The 26,260-nt window shown below is 39.7% G+C and overlaps 1 protein-coding gene across 1 annotated transcript in view; it reads right to left on the reverse strand.

The window, feature by feature from the left end:
* Positions 1–2,009: 2,009 nt before the first annotated feature.
* The window catches only part of ARHGEF10 (Rho guanine nucleotide exchange factor 10), a 92,600-nt gene continuing 68,349 nt past the window's right edge, over positions 2,010–26,260 (reverse strand). Inside the window, exons 25-28 of the mRNA XM_086460470.1 lie at positions 17,825–17,967; positions 11,630–11,804; positions 4,540–4,662; positions 2,010–2,524 (exon numbers count right to left, since the gene is read on the reverse strand). Coding sequence (XP_086316596.1) covers positions 2,010–2,524; positions 4,540–4,662; positions 11,630–11,804; positions 17,825–17,967 — 956 coding nt within the window. The remainder of the gene's footprint in view (positions 2,525–4,539; positions 4,663–11,629; positions 11,805–17,824; positions 17,968–26,260) is intronic.

Below are 26,260 nucleotides of genomic sequence, written 5' to 3' on the forward strand. Positions count from 1 at the left end.
ATCACTCCGGTGCTCTGCCAAACTTGGCAAGTCAGCCCATGCACCGATTTTGGGGTCACCTTGACAGGTTTGCCTTTTAGAGCAATGAAAATGAAACAGAATGAAAATTTGAGAGATACACAAATCTGCTACAAAACAAAGGAAATTACTTTCAGCAACACTTTTAAAAAAACCCTACTGCTATTTTGAAAAACCCAAACCCCCCCGTATCTCATACCTAACAAAATAATTCAGTCTCTAGTACTGTTTACCTTGAAGTGTCATGTGCTGGGAAACGTACGTTGTAATGATGGCTGATGTTGACTTAAACTACGCTGACCGAAACAAAACATGGTGGGATCAAGGAGTTTGTATTAGAAGAAGCAGAAATAATTTCAGGGCAAGCCACCTCCTACTGGCATAGTAACAGTACCAAAGTAGCCAAAAGTTTTCCTTTATTCTAGTCAATGCATACGTCTGTCAAACGTTCTGCTATGGATATATTTAATTTGTGTTTTACTGAACCGATGGACAGTATTAGAGTTCTTAACATATTCAACTGAAACGTAATCGTCCTAATTTCTCTGTATCTTTCAGTCTGTTGACAAGGGAAAAGGATGTTCCTAGTGGCTCCATTCAACATGTTACCTGTATTAAAGATATTTTGACTGAAGGATGTGTCTCATCACCATTTTTGGCAATGTCTTTCTGAGCTGAAGGCTTTGTCTTATGTTTCACATGTGTAGACACCAGCGCAAAAAGCCATTTTAGTAGGAATCCCAAGTTCAAACTTTCTTTTGGAAATACATTGATTAATTAAGGAATGACAAATAGGTCTCTGCTTAGAATTCCGCCCTCTAACACTACCCAAGCAACCGCTTGCCCAACTGAGTGAATGAAGCTCTGCACGCTATTTTCACAATACCCACTTACACGACCACGCTTTGCTGAAACTCTGGGTGAAGAGAGGTGACCACCACTCAGCCATACCTCTGCTGTTGGGCTGTGACGTTATTTGATTGATGTTTGCCTGAGGATGTAGCACAGATCAGTTGATGCAGGATCTATGCCCACAGTGATTGCCTGCACTTCCTATAGATATTTCTGTATTGGCCTATTTCTCCCCAGTTATGGATTTAATTAATAATTTCATTATTAATTTACTGGATGTGCAGGCCTCCTTAGAAACGGCATAGTCCATCTCTAGCTTTGATAGGGAGCTGCCGGGGGACAATGTGTCAGCAGCACTGCAATGCACAGCTGTCCTGTATCTGCACTTTCTATTTGCCCCAACCCACAGCATCCTTAGAACTCTCTCACGACCATGAGCCACATACACAGTGCACCTACCACGAAAATTAATGCGCTTTTTGTACTGCAACAGTTTTAATAATACTGAGCATTAGAAATAATAATAATTAAAAAAAATAATCTATTTTCTATGTTGAAATAAACAAATACCAATCAATTAATGTAACTGCTTTTGTCCAGACCACACTCTGGCTTGTGGAATGATGTTACAAACTATTAGAGTAATTATCAAATTAATATTAGGTTGCATTAGACTATTTATTGTTTAAAAATATTTGCTAATTTGTTAAAATCTACAGTCCATGCGATATGTCACTTTGGAAAAAGAAACAACAGCTGATTTACATAAGCAAAAACCAGCATGAGACATGGCATGTGTTCCTTGCCTTCCCTAAGTGCTATAGAACATAATTATGATATTTATAAATGTGAATATAAATAAGGTAGAGATTCTAAAACCATTTAAAAGTGTCTAAGAGATCCTTTTTGTTCTAAGTATCAAGGACAGCATCAATGGCTAGACATTTTCCAACACCCTAACACTGCAGAATGTTCTAAGTATGTGAAGACTGTCTTGCAAACCTTGATCCTGTGATCAAAGCCTACTGAAATCGCTCCCAGGTGTATAAAGTCTATCCATTTGGGTCCTAAGCTGGCACTTGCTGCAAATGGATATCAGACTCCTTTTAATAGCAGAAAATATCTTGGATTTAGTTCAGTTATATATTTAATAGTGGGATTTCCCAGACCATCACTGAAGACACTAGTTCATCTTGTCGCTGCTGCTTGGTCTTCTTGTTCACTCTTCTGTGTCCCTGGCCACCAGAAATGACTAATACTGAACTTGCTTTCATTTTCTTTGATCTCTGTCTTTTACTTTTTAATGAGATATTTTGATCCTTCAAAAGCTCGTAAATGTTACTGTCCTCTGGCCTATGTTCTAGGGAACTCGATCCATGAGACAAAGTAAGCGATCCAGAAGAGGACGACAAGTCGCTTTTCTGTGCAATGGATCCTACTGAACCCCCCAGCCAAACTGCAGTGTCATGGGTGTTACTAAGGGAAGAGCCTGGTCTCTCGTTGGGCAGAACATTCTTTTGGTCGTCGTCTTTAGGTTCGGAGCCAGGCGGCGGGCTGTTCTTCAGTTTGTTTCTGTTCTTCTTATTTATAGACGTAGCCATTACAAGAAACTTGACTGGGCCATGGTGTGCGTGATACGACACCATTCCTCTTCCTGGAGCCAAAAGAAAAAGACAGTTAAAGAACATTATTTATTTATCACAGTGTTGCACCATAATTAGTTCACAAAATTTGCTCTGAAAAGCATAACCGTTAAAACCCTATTACATGCATCCAGTCTGTCTTTCGCCTTGTGGGTACACAATTTACAGAAAAAACCGTACAAGACAAAAACGTATTGTACCACCAGTGTTTTAGGACTGTACTAATAAATCAGCTGAAACACGGCACTACGAATTTTAGTTGACTTACTGTTGAGTTCTGTTCTCACAACCGCACGAGTACAGAAATGCTGGTAACTTCTTTTTGTTGGCATTGACACAAATGCGACACCGTGAGTTTTCTCCAGTAATTCACAATCAAAATATGTGGTTTTCAATTAATCCTATTGTACCTCTGTACCTCACCAGAACAGCGTAAGAACATCTGTTTCCTTGTAACAGAACCCTCTACACTATAAAGCAGGAACTAAAACTCATCCTTCTGGCTGGTTGTCTAGCTGCCACGGTAGATTCATGAGGAAATGACTGAACAATTATTATTTTTTTTCTTTTTTTTTTTTTTTTTTAAAGTACTTGAACAGTGGGATGTTGGTGGTATAAGGAAGATTTACACTGTGCACGTAATTAGAACATAGGAAAAACAAACTGAATGTGGCCAAATTCAGCAGCTGTAACAGTATCAGTATTTGCGGCTTTTACTACAAAAAAGAAGGAAAAAAAAATGGATTCCACAAAATCAGCTACAGTATGGAAAAGAGCTAGGCTATCAAGGGGAAAAGTCCACATCCCTGTAAATCACTCTGTCCATCCCTAACTCCCTAATGCCTTCCAGGTTATAATAAAACATACTCTGCTTTTACAGAAAGTGCCACGATATAAAGATGAATTATCGCTATTGGAAGCACAACTGCAAAGAGTCACAATTTTTTAGTTCAAATTCCAAATATGGTATCAAAGACTATAAAAATAGATCTCTAAATGTAAAGTTGCTGGATCTGTGAAATCTGACAAATCTTGACCCAAAATAAATGCAAGAATATACAGATGACACACAATAATAATCAAAACAGAAAATGGAAGAATAAAATGAGAGGTTTTTTGATTCTGCAACTATGCATTTTCTTGTACTGCATTTATTTTCATCTAACATAGGTTCTGTATTTTTAAGAAACACGTATCCTGTGTCATACTGGATTATTGCTGCGTATTTTGGTGAACACAGAGGATTTCGTTTTCATTTTGCAAAGTTACATAACCTTTTTTTTTTTTTTTTTTCCCCTGAAAGAAGCTGCAAACAGCTTGCCTCATAAAATCTGCCGGCTTCCCTCCACAGCGCAGAAGCTCAAGCAGAATTCTGAACCCAAAATGTAGCATGGCAAAGCCCCTACTAAACACACTTCTAAAATCTTGCTTCTGACGGAAGATTAAACATTTGCAAAGTGATACAGCAGCATTCAGGCATTTGTATTTCAAATGGGGTGATATGAAAGTAACCCAATAAATGCATCTCTCCAAAACGCAAACACCTTGACCATTATAAAAAAAATGAAATATATACTCTATACATTCCAAGTCTCCTGTTTGAGGAGAAAGGACACAAAACCAATTTACTGAATAACCAGTCAGACCACATACTAGATTTTCAGTACCTATGTCTCTAAACCTAATGCATCTATCTTCCCCAAATCTGGAAGAAAGATGGTTTGCATTCTCTTCTCATCCCCCACAGTATTTAATGGCACTCTGACAGGATTAATGCTTATCCTATTCTTATGCCCTAAGGAAAAACAGTTGTCCCAGCTCAAACGACCGAGACAAAACTAGAGGAGTATCTGGATATACTGTAAAGCTCAAGAAGAACAACAAATATTATTTCATCACAAAGTGCTAATGTATATCTAAACTATACATATAATTTGGCAGGTTCACCTTAAGCTATGGACAGAAGATAAATGAAATCGCCAGTATAAAACCTTTGTACTCAATCCGTTTGAGAAATCTCACTCACCAGTTACTTTGGGAATCCCCTGCAAGCGCGGCACTGGTAATGCTACGATTATACCCAGGTTTGTTCCAACCAGCAATAAACCATGGCACACCAGGAGGCTGGTCACAGAAACACACTGCTGCCCTGCAAAGTTTAGGAAGTGCGCCGTTACTTGAGAGTGAAGAGCTTTGCCCAGACCAAAGTAACTTCAGGCAAACACAGTCAGCTGTACCGTCTCATTCAGCAAAGCACTCATCACAAAGACAAACATTTGGCTGGACTGTGGTATTAAACTTTACATACATGACAATGTAAATACTACTAAACTTCTGAAACATTCAGTCCTAAATCTCTAAGCCACAGTATCTGAAAGTAGACATGGATTGTCTGTACAAATATGCTTTACGAATGGACTATGTTTATATATTCTCAATAATAAAACTGAAAGGCATTTCACTTCACAGTACTCAATAATATACTGCCATAACACACTATATGTATCTTGACACTATAGTCAAGACACAAACCTGTTCACAATCACTTTTTTCTCCCAGTTTTTATTTTGGGAAACTATCGGAAGTGCTGTGTCCCCCTGTTTGAGTGTGGGTCCCCTCATACAGGAGTGGCATTGGCATATTGGAACAAGTCCAGTGGAAGGCGACCAAGATGATCAGGAGACTGGAGCACACAGTGCACACAGAGAAGTTAAAAGTAGTGCTGTCTGCACCCATCCGACAGGAGGGTGCACAGAAGCCAGAGTCAGACTCTATTCAGATGTGCACAGTGACAGGATACGACACAATGGATCAAATTTGGAACATGGGAAATCTGGACTGTAAGTAGGACTTCTTCATCGTAAGGGTGGTCAAACACTGCACCAGGCTGCTCAGAGAAGTTGTGGAATGTCCATCCTACTCAAAGATATTTAAAAATAACAAGATGACCTCCAGAGTAATTGCCAATCAAAATTATTCTATGATTCTATGGTTTTCTACAACATATTATTTATGGGATTAACATTTTTCCAATAAAAAATGAGTAATTTTTGCTTGTAACGCTTACTAAATACGTTTGATTCAGTTTAGGTGGATTTTCAAAACAGCCTTGACAAGTTTCAGAAAGGGAAGCTACAGCCTGTCCAAACTTTTGCCACGGCCCAAGTACATGTGGAGGAGCATTTAAACACTCTTGGAATCCTCCAGGCTCAAAACCTACACGTGCTTGGATTTATGATTAACTTTACATGCAAGACAGCAGCCATTCCCATCTTCATCACAGCTCAAGTTGTTAATCACTTCATCAGTAAGTAAGGAATTTGGATTCCACCTCTGATATAACTTGGATGAACCCCCATGCTCCACACTTTGGAAAAGGACGTTAATTACAGCGTATCACAAGTGAATGCGTTTTCCATCTCGCCCCTTGAAGCTGAGCCAATCTACATCCAAGAATATATGAATCACGGACCCAGTGGGAAAGCAGGGAAGGAGCAGCTTGACTGCAGCCCAAAGCACTCAACTGGAAAGCAGGAGGCAGACCACAGTTCAAGTCTTTCCTCACAGAACTTCACAAAAACAAAGTATTAACCCAGCAATGGTGTGTCATAAAAGGCACATATATGGCCAGATCTGGAATTCCAGCTCTGGATACCCAAAGCCACACTCTAAAATACCCTAAAGGCATGATGATTAGGTCACTCTCAGCAGGTCTAACAAGCACAAGTAAGTTGAAGAGGCTCCATCTGCTCATATAGACCTTCACACCTATGCTGTCTTCCATAAACTGTAGGTGTTTACACTGGTAGGATTGCATCATCCCTCTTCAGCTAGATAAGCATGGATGGTCTATGACTACAGATAAATTACAAGCCTTTTGAAGCTTGGTGTTTGCGTTTTTGATTTTTGTTTTTGGTTGGTTGGCTTGGTTTTGGTGTTTGTTTTGGTTTTTTTTTTTTTAATGTTAATGGGATTAATTTAGTTTCCAAAACAAAGCACACAAAGGCGGTCCTTCAGCACAGAAGTTCAAACAGTGATGGCCAAACACCCCTGTGTATTGGAGTTTTCAAAAATCAGTATTTGAATTCTGTGATTTATAGCTCACCTTGCTCAAGCTATGTGTGACAAGCAAGTCCTCTCCCACTCTGGTGCCACAGCAAGTGCAAGGCAACTGCGGGTTCACTTAACCTCACTCCATTTCACTTAAAGCTTGTTTTATAAACTACAAACAGAAATACTTAACTACAATTTTTAAAGTTTTAAAATTATCAAAAACTCCAATTGTATTTTTGCCTCTCAAACTCCTTGCAGAAGCAAGATGCTCACATTTTTAAACAACAGATTTTTTTTTTTTTTAAGTGTTTAAAATGTAAAATAATATGCATGATTTCATACTGCACCCCTGAAGCAGCTTCTAACCAGTAATTTTTACCAGGGAAAACGAGCAATATGCAGTACTGCTTCCACAGGTGAAAACTGCAAATTATCAGCCAGCAACTTAGAATCTTGCACACTGAGCACAACCTTAAGTGTGAACCGTACAGTGAGGTCAAAAGGAAAACCACTCGCTTTGAAATCTCGGAAAAGCAGGAAACATCTGCATCTGAAAATATACTTTGAAACAGCATACAACAACTAAAAAAATTATATATAGATTTAAACTCCCCTATTCAAATACTAAGTTAAAAATATTAATTTGTTATCTCCTAGCCAAGATTTGAAACCATACTTTTCTTTGTTATTTTGTGACTTTTTTATTTTGATGTATTTCAAATTCAGAGGAAAAAAAAGTAGTAAAACCAATTCTCCAGAATGCGCTGTGCAGGAAGCCCAGAATTTAACAAGAAGGGAAAAGGATAAACATAAATGCCAAAACCAATCAAATACTCTTATCTTTAAGTGACAACTTTTGGATCGCACTATCTCAATGCAGACAGAACTGTTAAAACCTGTAAAATAATCTGACCAAGGTCTTGGCTTTACAAAGAACTGAAGCCAACGATTAAGCTCATACATGGACATACGGTTTAACTGCCTATGTTTTGCTCCATGTTCACCTTTCTCGGGTCTCAATTCCAACAACCACCAGACCTGGATAAATCCTCATGCGTTCCCACACAGATCTTCTGAAGTCAACCCTAGGGAGGTGCAAGGGCGCACTGGTGCATATCCTCTTACATGACCACGCTGCTCTTATTATGTAAAAAACAAGCCCACTGTACAGATCTGTTGAGCTGACCTAAAGTTTTTCCCAATCTTTTTATCGTTTTCCATCAGTAAAATCATAAACCAACTGCATTTTATGGTCTGGCACCTGGTGGGGTGGGGACGAAAAAGCTGTAAGCTTCAAGCGCAGTTTGTTTTCCGCAGAGGGGAAATGATACTTTTTTCTTCTTTTCTTTTCCCATCTGTTTCCAGGAAACACACATGCCACTAGAGGATATATGGATATAAACAGAATATAGCAACTTAAGCAGAAATCGCCTCTCTGTTAAACAGGTAACCTGCCATCGTCCTTATGAGCAATGCAATTACATGTATCAAGGTCACAGCAATCTCTTTAAAAGGACAAACTCTTTTAGAGCTGAAAGGAAAAACATGTTTAAGGATGTTCTTGAATAATGGAATACTGAATGTGACTATGAAAAAAAGAAGTGGACTGTCTATTCATGTACAGCATGTTGGTAGGGTTTTTTTGGCGTGAGCTGTGGCAAAGGCTGGTGAAAAGCTGCCTTGGTTGAGATTTCAACTACAGACCACAAACGCTAAGCGTAACTTTGCTCTACAAATGGAGTACGTTGCACTAGTGAAGTGTGTAGGTTCGTCTTCAATGTTAATAGATTTTTTTTTTTTTTCCCTGCTGCTCACAATGCCCTCTGGTCAGCTAACAGAGCTGTCCTTGGGCCACTTAAAAGCAATCCAGCTGTAAGCTGGTTTACTAGATAGTGAAACAGTTACCTGGACTTGTAACAATGATGATGCTCTTCCTCTCAACTATTCTCGTCCTTTCTCTTATGGCATTTGTGCTTTTTTGGCGTTCTGTTCCAGAACACAAGCTTGTTACATATTGATAGGAAGCATTTCTGACGATAGATGAAGTAAACGTACTGCGGGCTGCTCTGGACTCAATGTCTATCCCACGGTTGCCTCTGTGACCCTGGTTTAATTTCCAGCCCTGCATTCCTACACTCAAACTTCCCAAAACTCCAGAAATCAGGAAGCCTCCCAGCTCCATTCTTCACAATTAGACTGCCACAGATTTTAAAAAGTTACGTCCAGCAGATAAAAGATTCTGCCAGACACAGTCTGCTTTTTCACATTACTAAACTTTGTCAAATCATACGGACAATTGCCTCCTGTGCCACTTCAGAGTAACCATTCCTGACAGTGACAGTAAATTTTTCTTTTAGTTCTACTGTCTAACAACAAAATAATTTCATTAATTTCATGGACTGACATTCCTCTCACTCACATTGCTTTAAATGAAGACATAGATGACATCTCCAGGTAGCCTATCAGGCTAATATTACATATTATTGTCCTTACTAAAGTCTTGGCAAAAGAAGTCCAGCTTCTTCAAAGTTATGTCGAGATCTTGCCTTTTTAATCTCTCTTAAAACTCTTAGGAATACTTTTACGCCAATTTCTTCTCTCTCATTTCAACAGCAGTTGAATTTTTACTTATCTTTTATTTTTGCATATTAAGGAACTCCTGTTGGATTTCAGAAAACTAACGGAGCTGTTTCCTAGAAAAAGTCCTAGAAATCCTCAGGAGAGGCAAATACATATTGTGTAAATATGCAGCTATTTCTCTCCTTTTCAGTTTGTTTTGTTTTGTTTTTTTTTTTTCTTTTTTAATCTCAATATATACTACACAGAGCTTGACTTATTCTTTGCCTGCTTTTAGTTCCAAAGGTCCTTACTGCTGCTTTATTATGTAAAACTCCTACTCCTCTGTCTTTTAGCCTTTGTTGTTGCAGCGTTATTGGGATCACACAAACATGCCCAAGAGCTGCTGCTAAATAATTGAAATTCATTTCATTTTTAGAATGGATTCTCCCTTGGAACATTTGCTATAATAATGTTCTACGCCTGAAATAAATTTCCATTTCCATTCACTGGCGTGCTTTTCGTGAAAACACTGAGAAATAAAAAAAGGAACTAAAATGGATAAGAATGACACTGATGAGATATAATTAGCTAAAACTCTTTTACAAAAAATATTGTTACATCAGCAGTTTTATTACCATGGCAATGAACACTAAAGCTAAACTTCTGAAGATTTTATTATGCAGAAAATACGTATAAGGGAGGCCCTACTTCCCTTTTCTCCCCTGCTATGAACAGCAGAACATATTAAAAGTTGATCTTCCTTTTACAACTGATCTTAATTTCTTTGCACAACTGTCATGAATTCAGTCAAATGACGTATTTAAAGGCAGGCGATTTGCTGCTGTTCTGCTTTGGAAATACAAACACCACATGTGAAAAACACCCTGTCTAGAACATGATACAAATGGACACAATTTAACATAGGGCTTTATTGCAAACCTAAAGTCATTTGAAAGAAAGCAGGGTAAGACGACAGAGACCGAAGAAGTGAAACATTTTTTATGCAAGATTTATACCTAACTCTTGTAAGACTACAAATATAATCTCAGCACGGGAAGAACTGGCTTCTGCCAGAAATGAAGCAATAAAGCTGGTGCACACATTGCCCATAAAAACTGCAGGAGCTCAGTCTGTTGTACTCTGTAAGCAGGGAGAGAGACAGAAGGAACGGCTGTCCCCTCATGGACACTTTGTGCTCGGCCATGGCAGCATCACTTTTCTGTCCGTCTCTCCTCCTCGTGCTGCCACAGCTCCCACCTCATGCGCTTGCTGATGCTCAGGTGCTAGCCGCTCGCTTGCAGAACTGATAGAGGCCAGTGTAACTGTCTGTGACACTGATGATTGGGGGATGACTGAACAGCTTCTGTCTTAAAACACTTAAAGATCTGTTAAACTTTATCCTGACAACCACAGATTCCATCTTTATTTATAAGACTAACCTTTTAATTCAACAAATTAAAGCTCCAATCAGCAAAACACTGAACACGCTCCGAAATGGCAGCATGTGGGTGGTTCAACTGAGTTCACTGGGACTACTGATCACAGAATCAGAGCGTCATTAGATTGGAAGAGACCTCTAAGATCAGCAAGTCCAACTGCTGACTTAATACCACCGTGCCCACTAAACCATGTCTAGAAGCACTACATCGACACATTTTTTGAACACCTCCAGGGATGGTGACTCTGACTTCCCTGGGCAGCCTGTTCCAATGTCTAACCAACCTCCCCTGGCACAACTTGAGGCCATTTCCTCTTGTCCTGTCACTTGTTACTTGGGAGAAGAGACCAACACCCACCTCACTACAACCTCCTCTCAGGTAGTTGTAGAGAGCAATAAGGTGTCCCCTCAGCCTCCTCTTCCCCAGACTAAACAGCCCCAGTTCCTTCATCTGCTCCTCATAAGACCTGTTCTCCAGGCCCTTCACCAGCTTCGTTGCCCTTCTCTGGACATGCTCCAGCACCTCAATGTCTTTCTTGTAGTGAGGGCCCCAAAACTGCACACGGTATTCGAGGTGCGGCCTCACCAGTGCCGAGTACAGGGGCACAATCACCTCCCTAAATGATGTAACTAAACTTAAGCAAGTAGGTTTTTGCTCTGGATCCTAGATAAATTGACTCCATAATGTACTTTGATACTAAGTTCCAGAAGCAAATGCTAAGCTCTGCAAAATAAACACATTTTCATGGCAGACTGCATCGTCCTACTGCTTCACAGTCACGTTAAAAAAAAAAAAAAAAAGACTAAACAGAAGAGTCCACCTGCTTATCCATATAACTACATTTATAATCTCTAAGGAGGAAAGCTGCTACTCAACTAGCTCACTGCACACATTGTTCTTCCGGGCAGGCGGCAGACTGTGATTTACTAAAGCAAACAGTCACAAGACGGTTATCAGACTAAGTCCAAGATGGACCTTCTGATTCTGACCTAATCTACAACACTCCGGAGAACGATGGCGATAAAGACAAAACAAAAATGTTATCAGACAATGTGAGTCAGCTACCTGGCAACATATTGTGAATTGGTGTGGCAATGTTAATATCCTGGAGGTGTTTCAGTGTCTCGGTGTGAAACAGGCGAAGCGTAGATCCAGATGTGAAGGCAATCCAGATTCCCACTCCAGCAACAGCCATGTGAGAGATCACCATCCCTTCCTCTTGGTGGGCTTCAAAATGGCTCTGTAAGAAAAACAAGGACTCTGTGGGGAGATGCCACTGAACAACATCACTGAACCTTCCGTATCAGCTCTTCAGTGTAGGCACTGTATCTGTACAGTCAAGGACAAAGCTGGCTTCCTCTGCTTTGCTCAGGATATGTTCTGACTGCTGCGTATGATGTGCTAATTTTCCTGTCACTTTTTCTCGAGAGTACATCATCATTAGTATGGAAGGATTCTCAGCTCTTGAGCCAAAATTCTACCTAATGATAGAATAACTTCACAGTAACTTAGATATTGTATTTATTAAAAATAGTGCATGGTAAGGGCTGGCAAGCCCGTAACAGTTCAGACTTAAAAGGATTTTGTATTTCTTTACTGATACTCCTTTGGGAAAACTACCACAGATGAGGTTTCTGGGAGTGGGCAGAATTTTTCCTAACATGTTTTTATCTACAGCAGAACTCCTCTTTAAACAATAAAAAAATATTTTTCTTCTGTTCTGTTAGGGGGTCTTTTCAGAACACGGATAACAGAATCAAAGAAAAAGTAATCTTTAGAAAGTAGAGTGTTTATGAATACAAATACACAATTATTTGCTCAGCTATGTACATAACAATGTAAGCCTTAATACTGTGGCTTGCTTTTCGACTCATAGGCACTTCTGAATTTCACAAATATTAGCTCTTTTGTTTTCCTGTCCCTCGAAATACTGATGCTTCTCATTAGAAAGGCCAAAATCCTCCTTCTGAAGGTAAGTAATGCAAGACTTTGAGGATAGACCTTTTTCCTTGATCCAGTGCCTTCACAGTTACAACTCCTGCATGGCTCCATGAAGGCCAAAACCTCTCTACAGGCCCCTGTTAACATGCAAGATAAAGCTGTAGCAAAGTTCTTTAATCATTAACAAGAAGTAGGGATATTTTTTTTTCCAGTTTTGTCTTGTAAGTGAACTGTCTCTGAAGTTAAACACAGCCTTTTAATGTTGTGCCAGCTATTATCAAATACAGACAGCTATTCTGATAAACATAAAACTTGGCTAAATAAGTGACAAACTGTTCCTTGGATACAAATCTCTGAGGGATATGGAAGTAAATACCTGCTCTAATATTCACACTATGTATTATATACTATTAATTATATTTGCAGATGAAATGCAAAAGTATTCCCTTCCTCCTTGTAGAAGTACACTTAAATTTTCCATGCATTACAAGTTACATGTTGGTCACTGCATCAAAATCTAAATTACATGTTTCTCAGGATAACCTCTTAGCCTAAGACAGTTATGTTTTGTATACATTAGGGTTATAGATACATTGTTCAAATTCGCCATCTAAATTCAACACACAAACTAAGATCAGAGATAAACAACAGAAGTTTAAGCTTGCACAAACTGTAACTTTTGATATTATAAGCTTTCATACTTTATTACCCCACTTTCCACTGAGAAACTGGCTGTTTGAAAGTAAGGGGAATGATTGGTTTTTTCCCTTTTAATTTGTTAACACTATTCTTCAAATGTTCACTTTTTAGTAAATGAACAGAGAAGTTTCTTTTCAGCTGTTGGGGAGTGGTTCAGTTTTTGAGTTTTACTATATTACCTTTTGACTCTTTGAATAACAACACTGGAGAATGCAAGGTAAGCACCTCTGGCATGCACATTTATTTTCACTGTTTTCCTCAAGTAACTCCATTCATTCTTTACCCAACGATATATGCAATTTGAAAATCATACAATTTATTCAACAGAAGAATTCATCCACAAACATCTTTCAAAGTCAGAAACAGTTCTTATGACTAAATTTCCTGATGTTCTCATCATGCATGTTTCATTGAAAAAAGGATTTTAAAACAGTTATTCCCGTTTACGAACTCATACATCCCTACAGCAATGACCAATAAAACTTCTCAGGGACAGATCCAAGGTGACCAAAGTGAACCTGACCAGCAACTTGCACTGCTTGAGAGTAGAAGAAAAATAAAGCAGATCAAAAGAAATGAATTTTCTCTGTAGTAGTCTGACCACAGCTGATAATTCTGTTGGTGCCACTGTAAACAACTTGCACATGCATTTTTGTCACATTCCGTTTTTACCAGCCAACTCATTATACTCCCACTTAGTCCGACCTGCCATTTGTACAGCTGTCTGCTGAAACACATAGACACATTTAAAGTAAAACTGTAGCACTGTCAACCCACAAGAAGTATGTAAAAAGAACTGTTCTTCTCATTCAAAGGGTCTTCTAACATAGAACAGGAACATACCCTAAGCCTCTATGGTCTTTTACAAACACAGAAGTTTTTGTGTAAAGGATAGCTTTGACATCTGTTTCAACTACATCTATCTGAAAGTCATTAGCTGGCATTTTTCTTCAATTTTTTTTTCTTCTTATAACAAGAAATACGGATAAAAAGGAACAAAAACCATCTTAATCCCTTTGTTATCGAGAAAATTGAACCTCATTTTACTTTTCTCTTTTAGTTTTCATACCTACATTCCTCTCTACTCAGAGCCCAGCTTTCTCCCCTCAGGCTCTCTCATTCAAACTCTATAGCAACACGAGAGCTGCAGAAGACACTCTGGATGCTCCAGCCTGCCTGCACAGCAGCGCAGCCCGACACAGCTCACCATTGTTCCAGCAGCGCGCGGCATAGCCGGAGTCTTTCTTTTGAGGGAGCGCTCACTTGCACCAAACAGCTGTGCCAAGAACTGAACTACGATTTCTCAAGCTTCATGAGAGATGCATAATGGGTATCATTGTCCACAAGGTAAAACAAATGACTTTTACTACTTTAAAGAAGTAACAGCACTCAGGCAGAATACAGTCACGTATGGGGATTTTCATTTGTTTTGTTTATTCAGCTGAACATTTCAGAGTAACTTGCGTATAGCTAGCCAAGTTTTAAAAACAAGACAAGACAAACCAGGATGGAATGCCATTCAGTTGGTGACTTCATTCTGTTAAATGCTCACATTTGTTCTTGCTTTTAAACAGATACTGCCTTTGCAGAGCGTAAGGGTCTATAGGCACAGAGAGCATCATGGGATCAAGGTCTATCCCCAACAGCAATACAACCGTCAGATCTAGGGTCAAGACTAAGGACAAATGTCTTCTCCATGGAAAGAGTATCAGAGTATGTAACTAATATATAACAGCCATTGATGCATTTCTCACGTGTCCCTTGTCAAGAAGCTTCAGGCATTGTGCCCATCTGAGGCACTGTGACAATAAAAGACATTTCCTAAAACATTCTATTACAGTAACATATCCTTAAAACAAGGGAATTGAGGGTCTTACCTGTATCGGAGGGGAAAAAAGGCAGGAAAGGTGGAAAACTTCCAAACCCAATATATAGGATACCAAATCTGCTCATTTACTAATAGTTATTAAAAAAAAGCTTAAATAAGAATCTTAGAAAAGCAAGGAGACACGGCATGAGATTTTTTCAAAGATAATACACTTTGCACTTAGCAAATGCACAGACAGTTAAACATGAGGTGCCTGTGAAGCAGTGGGTGCCTCACAAGGACAAAGTTTACAAAATGCTCTTGAATATGCTCAGGGGCTTGCACAAATACGGCCTTAAGAACTAGTCAAGTGCCTTTATAGACAACGTGTATGACACCGAGCATATAATACATATGTGTGATAGTAGAAAGCAATGAACAAACAAGCAGCTGTAATTTGACGTATATAGAGCTATAAAGGGAGTTCAGCAAAGAGGCAAGAATAACAGGACCTTTGCACCACCTGGATCCCTGTTGAGGGAGCAAAGATGAATATGATGCAAAAGATCTTGCGTCAAATCATTACTACTAACTCTCCGCAGGAGAAAGCACAGAGGGAGAACAAACATTTCCTTGCTGCTGTTTCCCCTCATACAGCAACGCTTCTGCTCTGCACAGTAACAAAGAGGAAGCTCAGATGTATTCAGCTGCTGATATTGTCAAAATATTCCCTATAGACAGAGTCTAAACTGCCTCACATATAAAATAATATTGAGACAATATTGCCAATGAACATGGTATGGACATCAGAGCATATCACTTCTGGAAATATAAACTCGGGAAGTTACCAAAACAAGTCAGGTAACTGAGCAGGTAACAAAAGTGAAAACATAAGTGAGCTGTTCATAGTCTGGTGAGATGATGGAAACAAGATCAGTAGTTGCCTATAGGTTAAGACCAGTGAAGAGGCAACAGAAAATCATCACTTGTTCACCATTCTACAAGGAAGATGATATGCTATGGTATGGATATTTGTGTGGAATAAAAAAGATGACCCTCAGCCAGTCATACAAAAAAATCATCACATTCTTCCATAAAATTGTGTCAAGAAAACATTATTGAACCCATACGCACCATTTCCAGTTGTACCACTTCTTATATGTTGTTTGCTGCAGCACTGCCCGTATATTAATTATAGCTATAAAGTCAGTGGATCTATAATACTCTGAGCTCTGAATACAATGGACGGGTTAGTTTACAGAGCACTCTGGAAATGAAAAGAAACCTCCTGTGATGGTTTTGTAGGAAAATTTGTAGCAATAGCTGAAAAATGAAACTACCATGTCTGAGAGATATTGATAAAATGTTATTTTATGTCTCTGAACTTCTGTTTTCAATACTACAATCCATTAAGCTACATTGTATTTTGACAGAGGAAGCTTTATATATTCTTTAATCCTTAAAGCTTGTCTAACTCCAGTTTTGTTCTCTTGTGCCTAAACAGCACAGCATAGCCCACACTGCAGCCATACCACCTGACCTAGGAAGACCTTTGTGACAGAACTAGGCCAGAATTACCAAACATATTTACAGAGACCTGTATGTAACCAACCTCACCCAGGAACAATCTGGCTATGATCTCTCACTATTGCTTTGTATTTCTTGGTGAGAATCAGAGATTCATCATCAAAGTCTGTAGGACAGTAACCAGGTGTCCCAGAGGCTACCCTGGCCCCCCAGTGAAGTTAACCAAAGTCCATTTCAAGCACCTATCCAAACCACTCTTCCAGATCTTTCCCTCATCATATCATTCAAACTAACAACAAAACAAGCCTTAATAAAGAAAAACACAGTAGGAAAACATATATTCCGAGCATCTACTTGGACGAAACAAATCATCCAGAAAGCACAGATAAAGACAGAGGAAATTAGGATGTTAGCTATTTCCCTGCAAACCCATGACAATGACTCACAGAATCAATTGTACCAAATACACGATTGTTGGGAGAAAACACGATCATCAATGAAACAAAAAAGCAGCAACAAAGCACACAAAGAAGGAGGCTGTGAGCTCATCACGACTCCTGTTTGAAAGAACTTCACGGCTGTAAACATCATGAAACTCAGTGTAACTGTATTGTAGGCTGAAGGAGAGGCTTAATTCCTGACATTTCATCAACTAAATTTTAGACCACTAAAACATTCTTTTGGTGGAGGCTGCAATTTTGACAGAAATGAGGGCTTAATGCTTTCTGGAAAATGTGGTCACAACTAGAGCTTGATTCCTTAACACTCTTCTCTCCTTCCAGAAAAGCTGACTTTTGTATGATTTTTCATTAGAAAACGTCCTTACACAAAGCAAGTTTTTGTAGGCCACCGAGAAGCAAAAATGTGAAGAAATATATTACGAAATCATCACAACGTCCAAGTAACATCTAACTATGTAGAGGCAGTCTCTTAATTAAATCCTCTTCTGGAATTAACAGGCAATTCCTATAGGCACACACTTCTTTGCTGCCTTTCCTCAGATCTTATTTTTAAGCAGACCTCTTGCCTCAAATACTCTATGACTTTCAAGAACCTTGTGGAAACCTGGGGGAATTCGGAAACAAACCTAGGTCTAATGAGACATCAGCAGAGAACATAACATCACGGCTGAATTTCAAACCGTAGGGCGTGGGATTTAATAAACTGAAACGATATTTCATTAAAAGCTTCCTGAATGAACCTTCTTAAACAGATTTTAATGTTTAAAATTCCACCATTTATACCCTGTAGCATACTGTGTGAGCAATGCTTTTAAAAGTGCTTACCTCTATGGAATGTGTCACAGTGCTGATTATAAAAATTTGTCCACCACATGCAGCCCAAATGGTCTCCTCCATCACAAGCAGACTTCTGACAGGCAGAACTCCCAGTTTAACTATCTTCTGAGGTTCTGTGTTCCACGTCCCATCTTCAACAAAAAAGAAGAAAAAAGGTTATAACAACAAAACGATAATCTTTGTTTTAAGACAGTTTTGAAAATACTGTCTCTCAAGCCTGCTGCTCAAATCTCTGCAAGTTGCCACTTCAAGCTACACTGTGACTTACACGTTTAATTTTAGCTTCCAGGGTAAGTTTGTATGGGTAATACAACATTAAGGGGAAAACCCAAAACCAAACACTCATATATTTGTTAATTGAACAGATTTGATCTGGATTAATTGATAAACAAGGAAACCCACATAGCCGTTCTAGTACAACTGCTTTTCTTTCCAAAGGAAATACAGTCAGAAAGCCATGGCTGACAATTTTCTCCAGCTCAGGAGGAGCTCACAACTGACCTATTTCAAGATGAATCAACTTCCAACGAGGACAGAATCATCTTTTATGTGAAAAGTAGTCATCAAGATTTTTACTGTAGGTTCCAATGAGCTGAGAAGACTCTCTAAAAGCATGTTGATGGAATGGACTTCCTGCTACCCGATGCTTCATTTAAGAAATTTTTTTTTTTTAAAAAAAAAGAAATGAAAACTTAATTTTGTGCTATATCTTCACTTTTCCTATTTTTTCCCCAACTCTAATCCATAGTGTTTTCTGTGGACTGCATTTAGCAGAACCAAATTACTTCATGCACATGTATGTGGCACAATCAATTATTCAGAGACCTTCTGATAAAAACTGCATGCTGCCACTTTGGTCACTCTCCCTTGCCATCTCTTTGAATCAAGGATTAGCGGATTATTTCTCTCCAAATTTAAGAGCTAGCAGCATGGGCTTATTGAAATAGTTTTATTTCTGTCTTTTATACACACAAGTTGACATACTAAATAAATCAATAATAATTTTAATACTATTATAGTAGTTTATTTCTGTTGTAAGCACTCCTTGAACATAGTCTCAAAGACTGCATTTCTATCCATTAAGCTTCAGTAATAATATCAAAAATCTGTCAAAATCTGTTTTTACACTGAGATAAAATATGTCAAAAAGGCCCTATTTCCTCACTTTAAAGCCTTCTTCATATCATAGAATCATAGAACAGTTTGGGTTGGAAGGGACCTCAAAGATCACCTAGTTCCAACCCCCCTGCCATGGGCAGGGACACCTCCCACTAGACCAGGTTGCTCCCAGCCCCCATCCAACCTGGCCTTGAACACTGCCAGGGAGGGGGCAGCCACAGCTTCTCTGGGCAACCTGTGCCAGTGTCTCACCACCCTCACAGTAAAGAGCTTCTTCCTAATATCTGATCTAAATCTACCCTCTTGCAGTTTGAAACTGTTACCCCTCATCCTATCACTGCACTCCCTGATCAAAAGTCCCTCCCCACCTTTCCTGTAGGCCCCCTTCAAGTAGTGGGAGGCCGCTATAAGGTCTCCCTGGAACCTTCTCTTCTCCAGGCTGAACAACCCCAACTCTCTCAGCCTGTCCTTGCAGGGGAGCTGCTCCAGCCCCCTGATCATCTTTGTGGCCCTCCTCTGGACCCGCTCAAGCAGGTCCATGTCTGTCTTGTGCTGAGGAACCCAGAGCTGGATGCAGCACTGCAGGTGGGGTCTCATGAAAGTGGAGTAGAGGGGCAGAACCACCTCCCTTAACCTGCTGGACACACACTTCCTGCATAAGCTACAAAAAAAGTTGTCTACTGACACCGGCTTCAACTTGGTAACCACTTAAATTTTGATTGATGAAACCACGGTAAACATATCTTTAGGCAAGCACTTAAGTACAACTTTTTTTCTTTTTCTCCTGATACCAAGTACACCTTTTGTTATCTGCTTAGGTAAAGGGGTACAAAATATCCTCCTTCACAATAACAGCAGTAACAACAATAATGAGAAGTCTCAGCTCTGGAATGCTTCTCATTGCTTCTCCCATCTGCATGATACAACCTTCGCTGAGTCATTCCCAGGACGTGGCTCTCTTCCAAAAGCATCTTTGTAAAAATGACATTTAGTTTCAGGCCGTCAAAATAATTTTCATTATTTTAGTTTGCAAGTGAGAAGAGTGTTTCCAGTCATTAGCCTGCAAACTCTCCCAGCAATGTAAAAGTCACTTCGTGTTCTTCATGACTCATATGTACCATTAGTACATTTCAATTTCTGGAAAAGTTTTCATTTGCTAGCAACCACATTATCCTCAGATTAAATTCTCATGTGGTGGCTGCCCATACCCTGTGAATGCTTTAACCAGCGTAGGCAGTTCAGTGCCAAGCCTTCAGAGAGCGGAGCTGCACATGTGTGCGTAACCTGACTTTCGCTGCATAAGTTATGCTGACTGCAGAAGTCGTAACAGCATCCAGTACATAACACCCTTGTGTTTCCTTTTTAGGGATAAAAGCAGAACAATTCTAGAATATTCTTACTGTCTCTCTGAAGGATAAAGACCATGAATTTGGGCAAAGAGCAGATATGCTGAGCAAGAAGCTATCTTTTTCGTCTGTATCATTTTCACATTGAACAACACATTCATGTACAGACAAAACCACCCACTGAACTCAACAGCTCTTTCTCTTAAGTACATTCAAACTATACATTAATGTATATATAAAATATAGCTGATACTGAAGTGACAGGTGAACATGGATTTTCAGGATCTCAACTGTGGACTCAAATTTAAATTTTGCTTAAATTTCATTTCAAGCATCTAAGTGTTGGGTTTTTTTAAAATCTGGATCTTTATGCCCTCAACTTCCATGCAGCTCCTCAGATGGCTAAGCATTAAGCCATGTTACTAATTTTGATCAAGTCTTCTTCAAAATTACTATCTAGCATTTGCAATAGTTTTGAGTGAAAAGGAAAATTTGCATTGGTGACAAGTGGATGTCAACTGCAAAATAAAAATTCTAGAACAACTTCTGCAAGGTAAGATGGTGAGTTCAATATTACCACCATCATGAATACTACCACTGTTAAGAATATTTGATTAAACAAATCTGCATGTCAAAACTCAGTTCTCGCAAAACCATTTTCTGTTGGTGCTGTTAGCACAGCACTTAACAATCCATTAGCTTTAAGAGTTCAGTGGGACTGGACACATGAAAAAGGCGAGCTAGAGACCTGATGTCTTTCACGTTATTATGACTTCATGCAAAGAAACTGCAATCCCACTTGATGTATTGGCCCAGGAAAAATTCAAAGCTATCACTCCACCCAGATACCCTAGCCATGTGATAAGGCTATGCTTCCTGCAAACATTTCTGTCTTCCAGATCAGACAGCATCTGAGACAGACGAGGGGAAAAACAGGGCAGGGGGAGACTCTCTAGTCTGGTAATTAGGGCAGTACTTAAACGATAGGTCAGCTGTGTTCTGGTCCCGGCCTCAGCAAATGCTTAATTAATTATACAAAGTGGAATGGCACCAGGAGGAGAAGCTAAGCACTGTGAATCTCTCTCTTCTTTTGTGGCAGCCAGGGCAATCTCTTGAGAGTTGGAAGCATGGGTACAAATCCTCTCAAGCAAGGCAAGGGATTAAGCCTGGTAATCCAATACACTTCTGTGAATGCTTTAACCACAGGCCGCTGGCTAAAGGTAAGATCATGACTTCATTTTGCTGATCAAGAATTTTATCGCCCATCGCCAAAATTACTTAGCAAGTCTATGTCTAGTTCACAAGTTGTTTAAAGACTATCAAAATCACAGTTTTAAGAAACTTAATACTCTTTCTGCCACTCTCTCCAGATCTCAGCAGACCCTATTCAATACCTGCCTACACAGACTTCAGGTTTGATGTTGGCTATTTCATGCTCTTGTCTGATCCAAAGTTCATTGCTTCTGAAATCTAAGTGAAAAGAAGTATTATCTCTACTCTGCTTGTGTAAACACCTGCAGATTCAAGACATACTTATGGCAGCAGGTCCAACAACTGTCACTATCCCTGTATTTAAAATTAGGCACAGCACTTGCAAAAGATATGGAACGGCATCATTTGATGTTATAAGTCCTTGGTTAGTTACTGATTTAATAAACAGATTTTTTCCTACAAAAAAAAAGAGGCAAGAAATAGTAGCTGAGACAAAACTTTTGCCTACAGAATCTCAAGGCATACAATAGGACAAAGCCAGTGCAAGAAGCCCAGGAAACTATTTTCTGAAAAGCAGGAATTGAGCAAAAGAAAAATAAGCAATGGAGATGTATATAATGTGGCTCCTGGAGACCTGGCTGGAGAATACCTACAGGAGTGCCCACAGAAGCATGGTTTGCCTTAAAATTCTGTTCCATCGATGCCTTGTTTCTACTCTCTCTTATGGTCATTGTTGTCTCTAGAATGCTGAAAAGCCATAGACAATAAAGTCTTCTACCTATGAGGTAAGCATATAGATACCGAACGAGGTGCAATACGCAGTACATGTGTGCTATAACCAGAGGCTGGTCTGTATGTGGGAAAATCAGTTATCTGCACCTTGACCAAATAAGAGATTCAAGCCTGACACCTGTGGAAACAGAAAAGAAACAGTGGAAGAAGAGATAGGGGGTTTCCTTCTGCTTTGTGAGAAAAGCCCACACAAGTATTAATAACATGAAGATTACTGTATTTGCAAATTGTAGTTGTCTTGGATCTTACACTGACCACATCAAATCAGGCATAGACTTACTACAGGTACACCCAATGTCTAGCACACTAGACACAACAGCCTCTGGCAGTCTCTGTAACTTTACTGCAATAGAATATAGGCATCTATACGAATTGCAGGCACAGCTACTTCACAGAATCATAGAAACATAGAATCATCAGGTTGGAATAGACCTCTAAGATCATCAAGTCCAACTGTTGACCTAATACCACCATGCCCACTAACCCACGTCTAGAAGCACTACATTGACACGTTTTTTGAACACCTCCAGGGATGACGACTCCACCACTTCCCTGGGCAGCCTGTTCCAATGCTTGACTACTCTTTTCGGTAAAGAAATTTTTCTTAATGTCCAATCTAAACTTCCCCAGTGCAACTTGAGGCCATCTCCTCTTGTCCTGTATTTGCAGGAATGACTGCATATACAAAATCTGAGAACAAATATAGAAACAAATCAAGGGGCTTCTAGAAGTAAAATGTCATAACTTCTGATATTTGTATATTAGGTGAACATTTAAAACATGAGAACACAGTTTTTAGACACAACAGTGCTTATGCACTAACAGATCTGTGTTATACCACTATTTGTAATAGCCTCTGTAAGTTGTGTTACTCCACCGGCTACATGCCATAGTTTACAGCCCAATGTTGAACAGTATCTTGCAATGCTTGTATCAGGCTGTTTAGCTGCATCAAACTAAGGTATCTTATGCTTGTAAAATATTTCTAAGTCTTTAATGTATAAGGACATTATTTCCATTAGTGCATTTTGTTATTAGTCTCGTGTTTTTTAAGAATTTTAGAAAATCAGTTATCCTTCTATTCACTCAAATTTAATCAGATAGGAAAAGTTTTAAAACAATGTTCATTTTATAGGACAGAATGTTGGCTATTTTATCTTTTTGTGGTTTGTTTCCATAAAACCAAATGAAGGAAAGTAATATCATTTTACAATAATTTATAAAAATAAGTTTCTTCTTATAATTTAATTTCTAAATAATTTATTAATATTTAGCATTTGTAGTAATTATAATTTGGGGGTGCTCTCAGGTCTTCATACAATATAACCTAATAAAACATAGTTTACCTCCTCAGGAAGTCTTTTTAAAAGTTTGTGGAAGTTTTCTTTTCCTTTACACTTTCAGTCGAGCTGAACTGAACATGCTTTTTTGTTGGTAGCTTCCTTTCTCGCTTAGCAGCACTATTGATGATTTCAGCAGAGCTGCCAACACAGCCCTGGGAACAGTGGTTGTTGGTTAATTTGTGCAGTGGAGCACAAACATTTTTTCCATCACATGGTACATAAACCAGCACTGCTGAGGAATAAGATGGTAGCTACAGAAGTAAAAATTTTAGCACATTTCTTATCACTTGGAAATAAACCAAAGGACTCAGGTCTCCTCTTCTAAACAAAGTGTAACTAGGAATGTCCTGTGCTACACATGCATATAGTCATTTTATTCCTACATATGCAACAAATTCTTCATGCTAAATAGCTGACAGAGCTCCACCTAAAATTATAGAGGGGGGTGACACTTGAAGTCCCAGCATGAGATACGCAAATCAGACTGACAGCTACGTCAACATATTTCTGGTAACAAGTATTAGGTGATATTACTAACAGTGACAACACAGTCAAGACAACAGCATATATTTCTTTTTCAGTATCGCTGCTCCAGTCCTCTCCCTAACAGCTTAACCATTCCTTACTGTTCATAGCAATACTCCTCACCACGTCGACTTTAAGTCGTGATCACATGCCAGAACTGCACTCCAGAAATGCTGGAGCAGTGAGTGGATCCACCCAAGCTCTGAAGTTTGAATCCTTTACATTCCACATATTCCTCCTTTCCTGCATCTGTCAAAGTACACAGCTGTCTTCCCAAACTGATCAAGGTATCTTGCTAATGAACTGATCAGCTACCCCTTCACTGTTGTAACTGTTTCCCCTTACTTTTATATTTCCTTTCAGTTTTGGTCCTTTTCCTTGATATTAATCCTCTGAAAATGACCACTGATTAGTGTCACGAGGCCTCTTTGGACAGCTAAGTCATCAAAACTCTTGACCAACTTGAGAGCTGCCTAAGTTTTTACCAGTGAAGTCTCTCTGAAGAATGTAAACTTCTATTCAGTGCACGGCCAGAATTGCCTCAGCTGTTCCTGTTCTCGTTTCACATTAAACTGTAATCCTCCAAGTTGAGATTTTCTTCCTTTTGTAAACCTCAGAGCCAGAACTTAGCAGTGTACACTTACAGGAAAAGGCTCTGCAAAAACTTACTAGAAACACAGCTTCCACTAAAATATGCTAGAGGCTTCCCCTTATGGGTGTGTGGGCTTAGTTTTCTCTACAGCAAAAGAAGATTCACATCAGTATCTCTGGGCTTCCAGAACAGACCTCTAGCCACCCAGGTGAGGGCCACTCGGAGTGGCAATGGCAGCATTCCCAATCCCTTCTTCATGTTAAAGCTGAGCCACTCTTAAAAAAAGTGTGAAAGACTGGGTGAGAGGCAACAGAGTGAAAGTTTCTGTATTAAATAATTATTGGATAAAATAGAGATCTCTTCAGCTGAGATCTCTTCAGCCTAGTGCCTTAGCCATTAGCATACTAGATGAGAAGTTCTACATGTCCTATTTCTCCTATCCTGTTTTAAAAATAAAAGGCATGATTTGCCCTCAGCTTAAGAAACTGATCATAGGTGCAAGCTCTGCACTGTGAACCACAAGTGGCACTTCTCTAGCTTAGTGGCACCTGGAAGTAGGATGACATTAAGAAACGCCTAGTTTCAATTTCTTACTAGCTTGTTTGGACAGGCCAGGTTGGAAGGGGCTTTGAGCAACCTGCTCTAGTGGAAGGTGTCCCTGCCCATGGGGGGGGGGTGTGTGTTGGAACTAGATGATCTTAAAAGGTCCCTTCCAACCCAAACCGTTCTGTGATCAGATCACAGTCACAGAACAACTGAGGTAGGAAGAGGCCTCTGGAGGTCATCTCGTCCAAACACCCTGCTCAAGCAGAGCCACTTGGTGCTGGCTGCACAGGATCATGTCCAGATGGCTTTTGTATATCTCCAAGGATGGAGACTCCACAACCTCTCTGGGCAACCTGTGCCAGTGCTCAGTCACTCTCACAATAAAAAAAGTGTTTCCTGGTGTTCAGAGGGAACCTCCTGTGTTTCAGTTTGTGCTTGTTGCCACTGATCTGGTCATGAGTGGTGTCCCCCAGGGCTCAGTACTGGGGCCACTCCTGCTTAACATCTTTATCAATGATTTGGACAAGGGGATGGAGTGCACCCTTAGGAAGTTTGCAGATGACACCAAGCTGGGTGGAAGTGTCTATCTGCTTGAGGGTAGGAAAGCTCTACAGAGGGATCTAGATAGGCTGGATCACTGGGCCAAGGCCAATTCCATGAGTTTCAATAAGGCCAAGTGCCGGGTCCTGCATTTGAACCACAACAACCCCATGCAGCGCTACAGGCTTAGGGATGAGTGGCTGGAGAGCTGCCAGGCAGAGGGGGACCTGGGGGTGTTGGTTGACAGCCGGCTGAACATGAGCCAGCGGTGTGCCCAGGCAGCCAAGAAGGCCAACAGCATCCCGGCCTGTACCAGAAATAGTGTGGCCAGCAGGAGTAGGGAGGTGATCATTCTCCTGTACTTGGCTTTGGTGAGGCCGCACCTTGAGCACTGTGTCCAGTTTTGGGA

The sequence above is a fragment of the Leptosomus discolor genome, chromosome 2 (genome assembly GCF_034619465.1).
Source record: "Leptosomus discolor isolate bLepDis1 chromosome 2, bLepDis1.hap2, whole genome shotgun sequence".
NCBI classification, from domain to species: domain Eukaryota; kingdom Metazoa; phylum Chordata; class Aves; order Leptosomiformes; family Leptosomidae; genus Leptosomus; species Leptosomus discolor.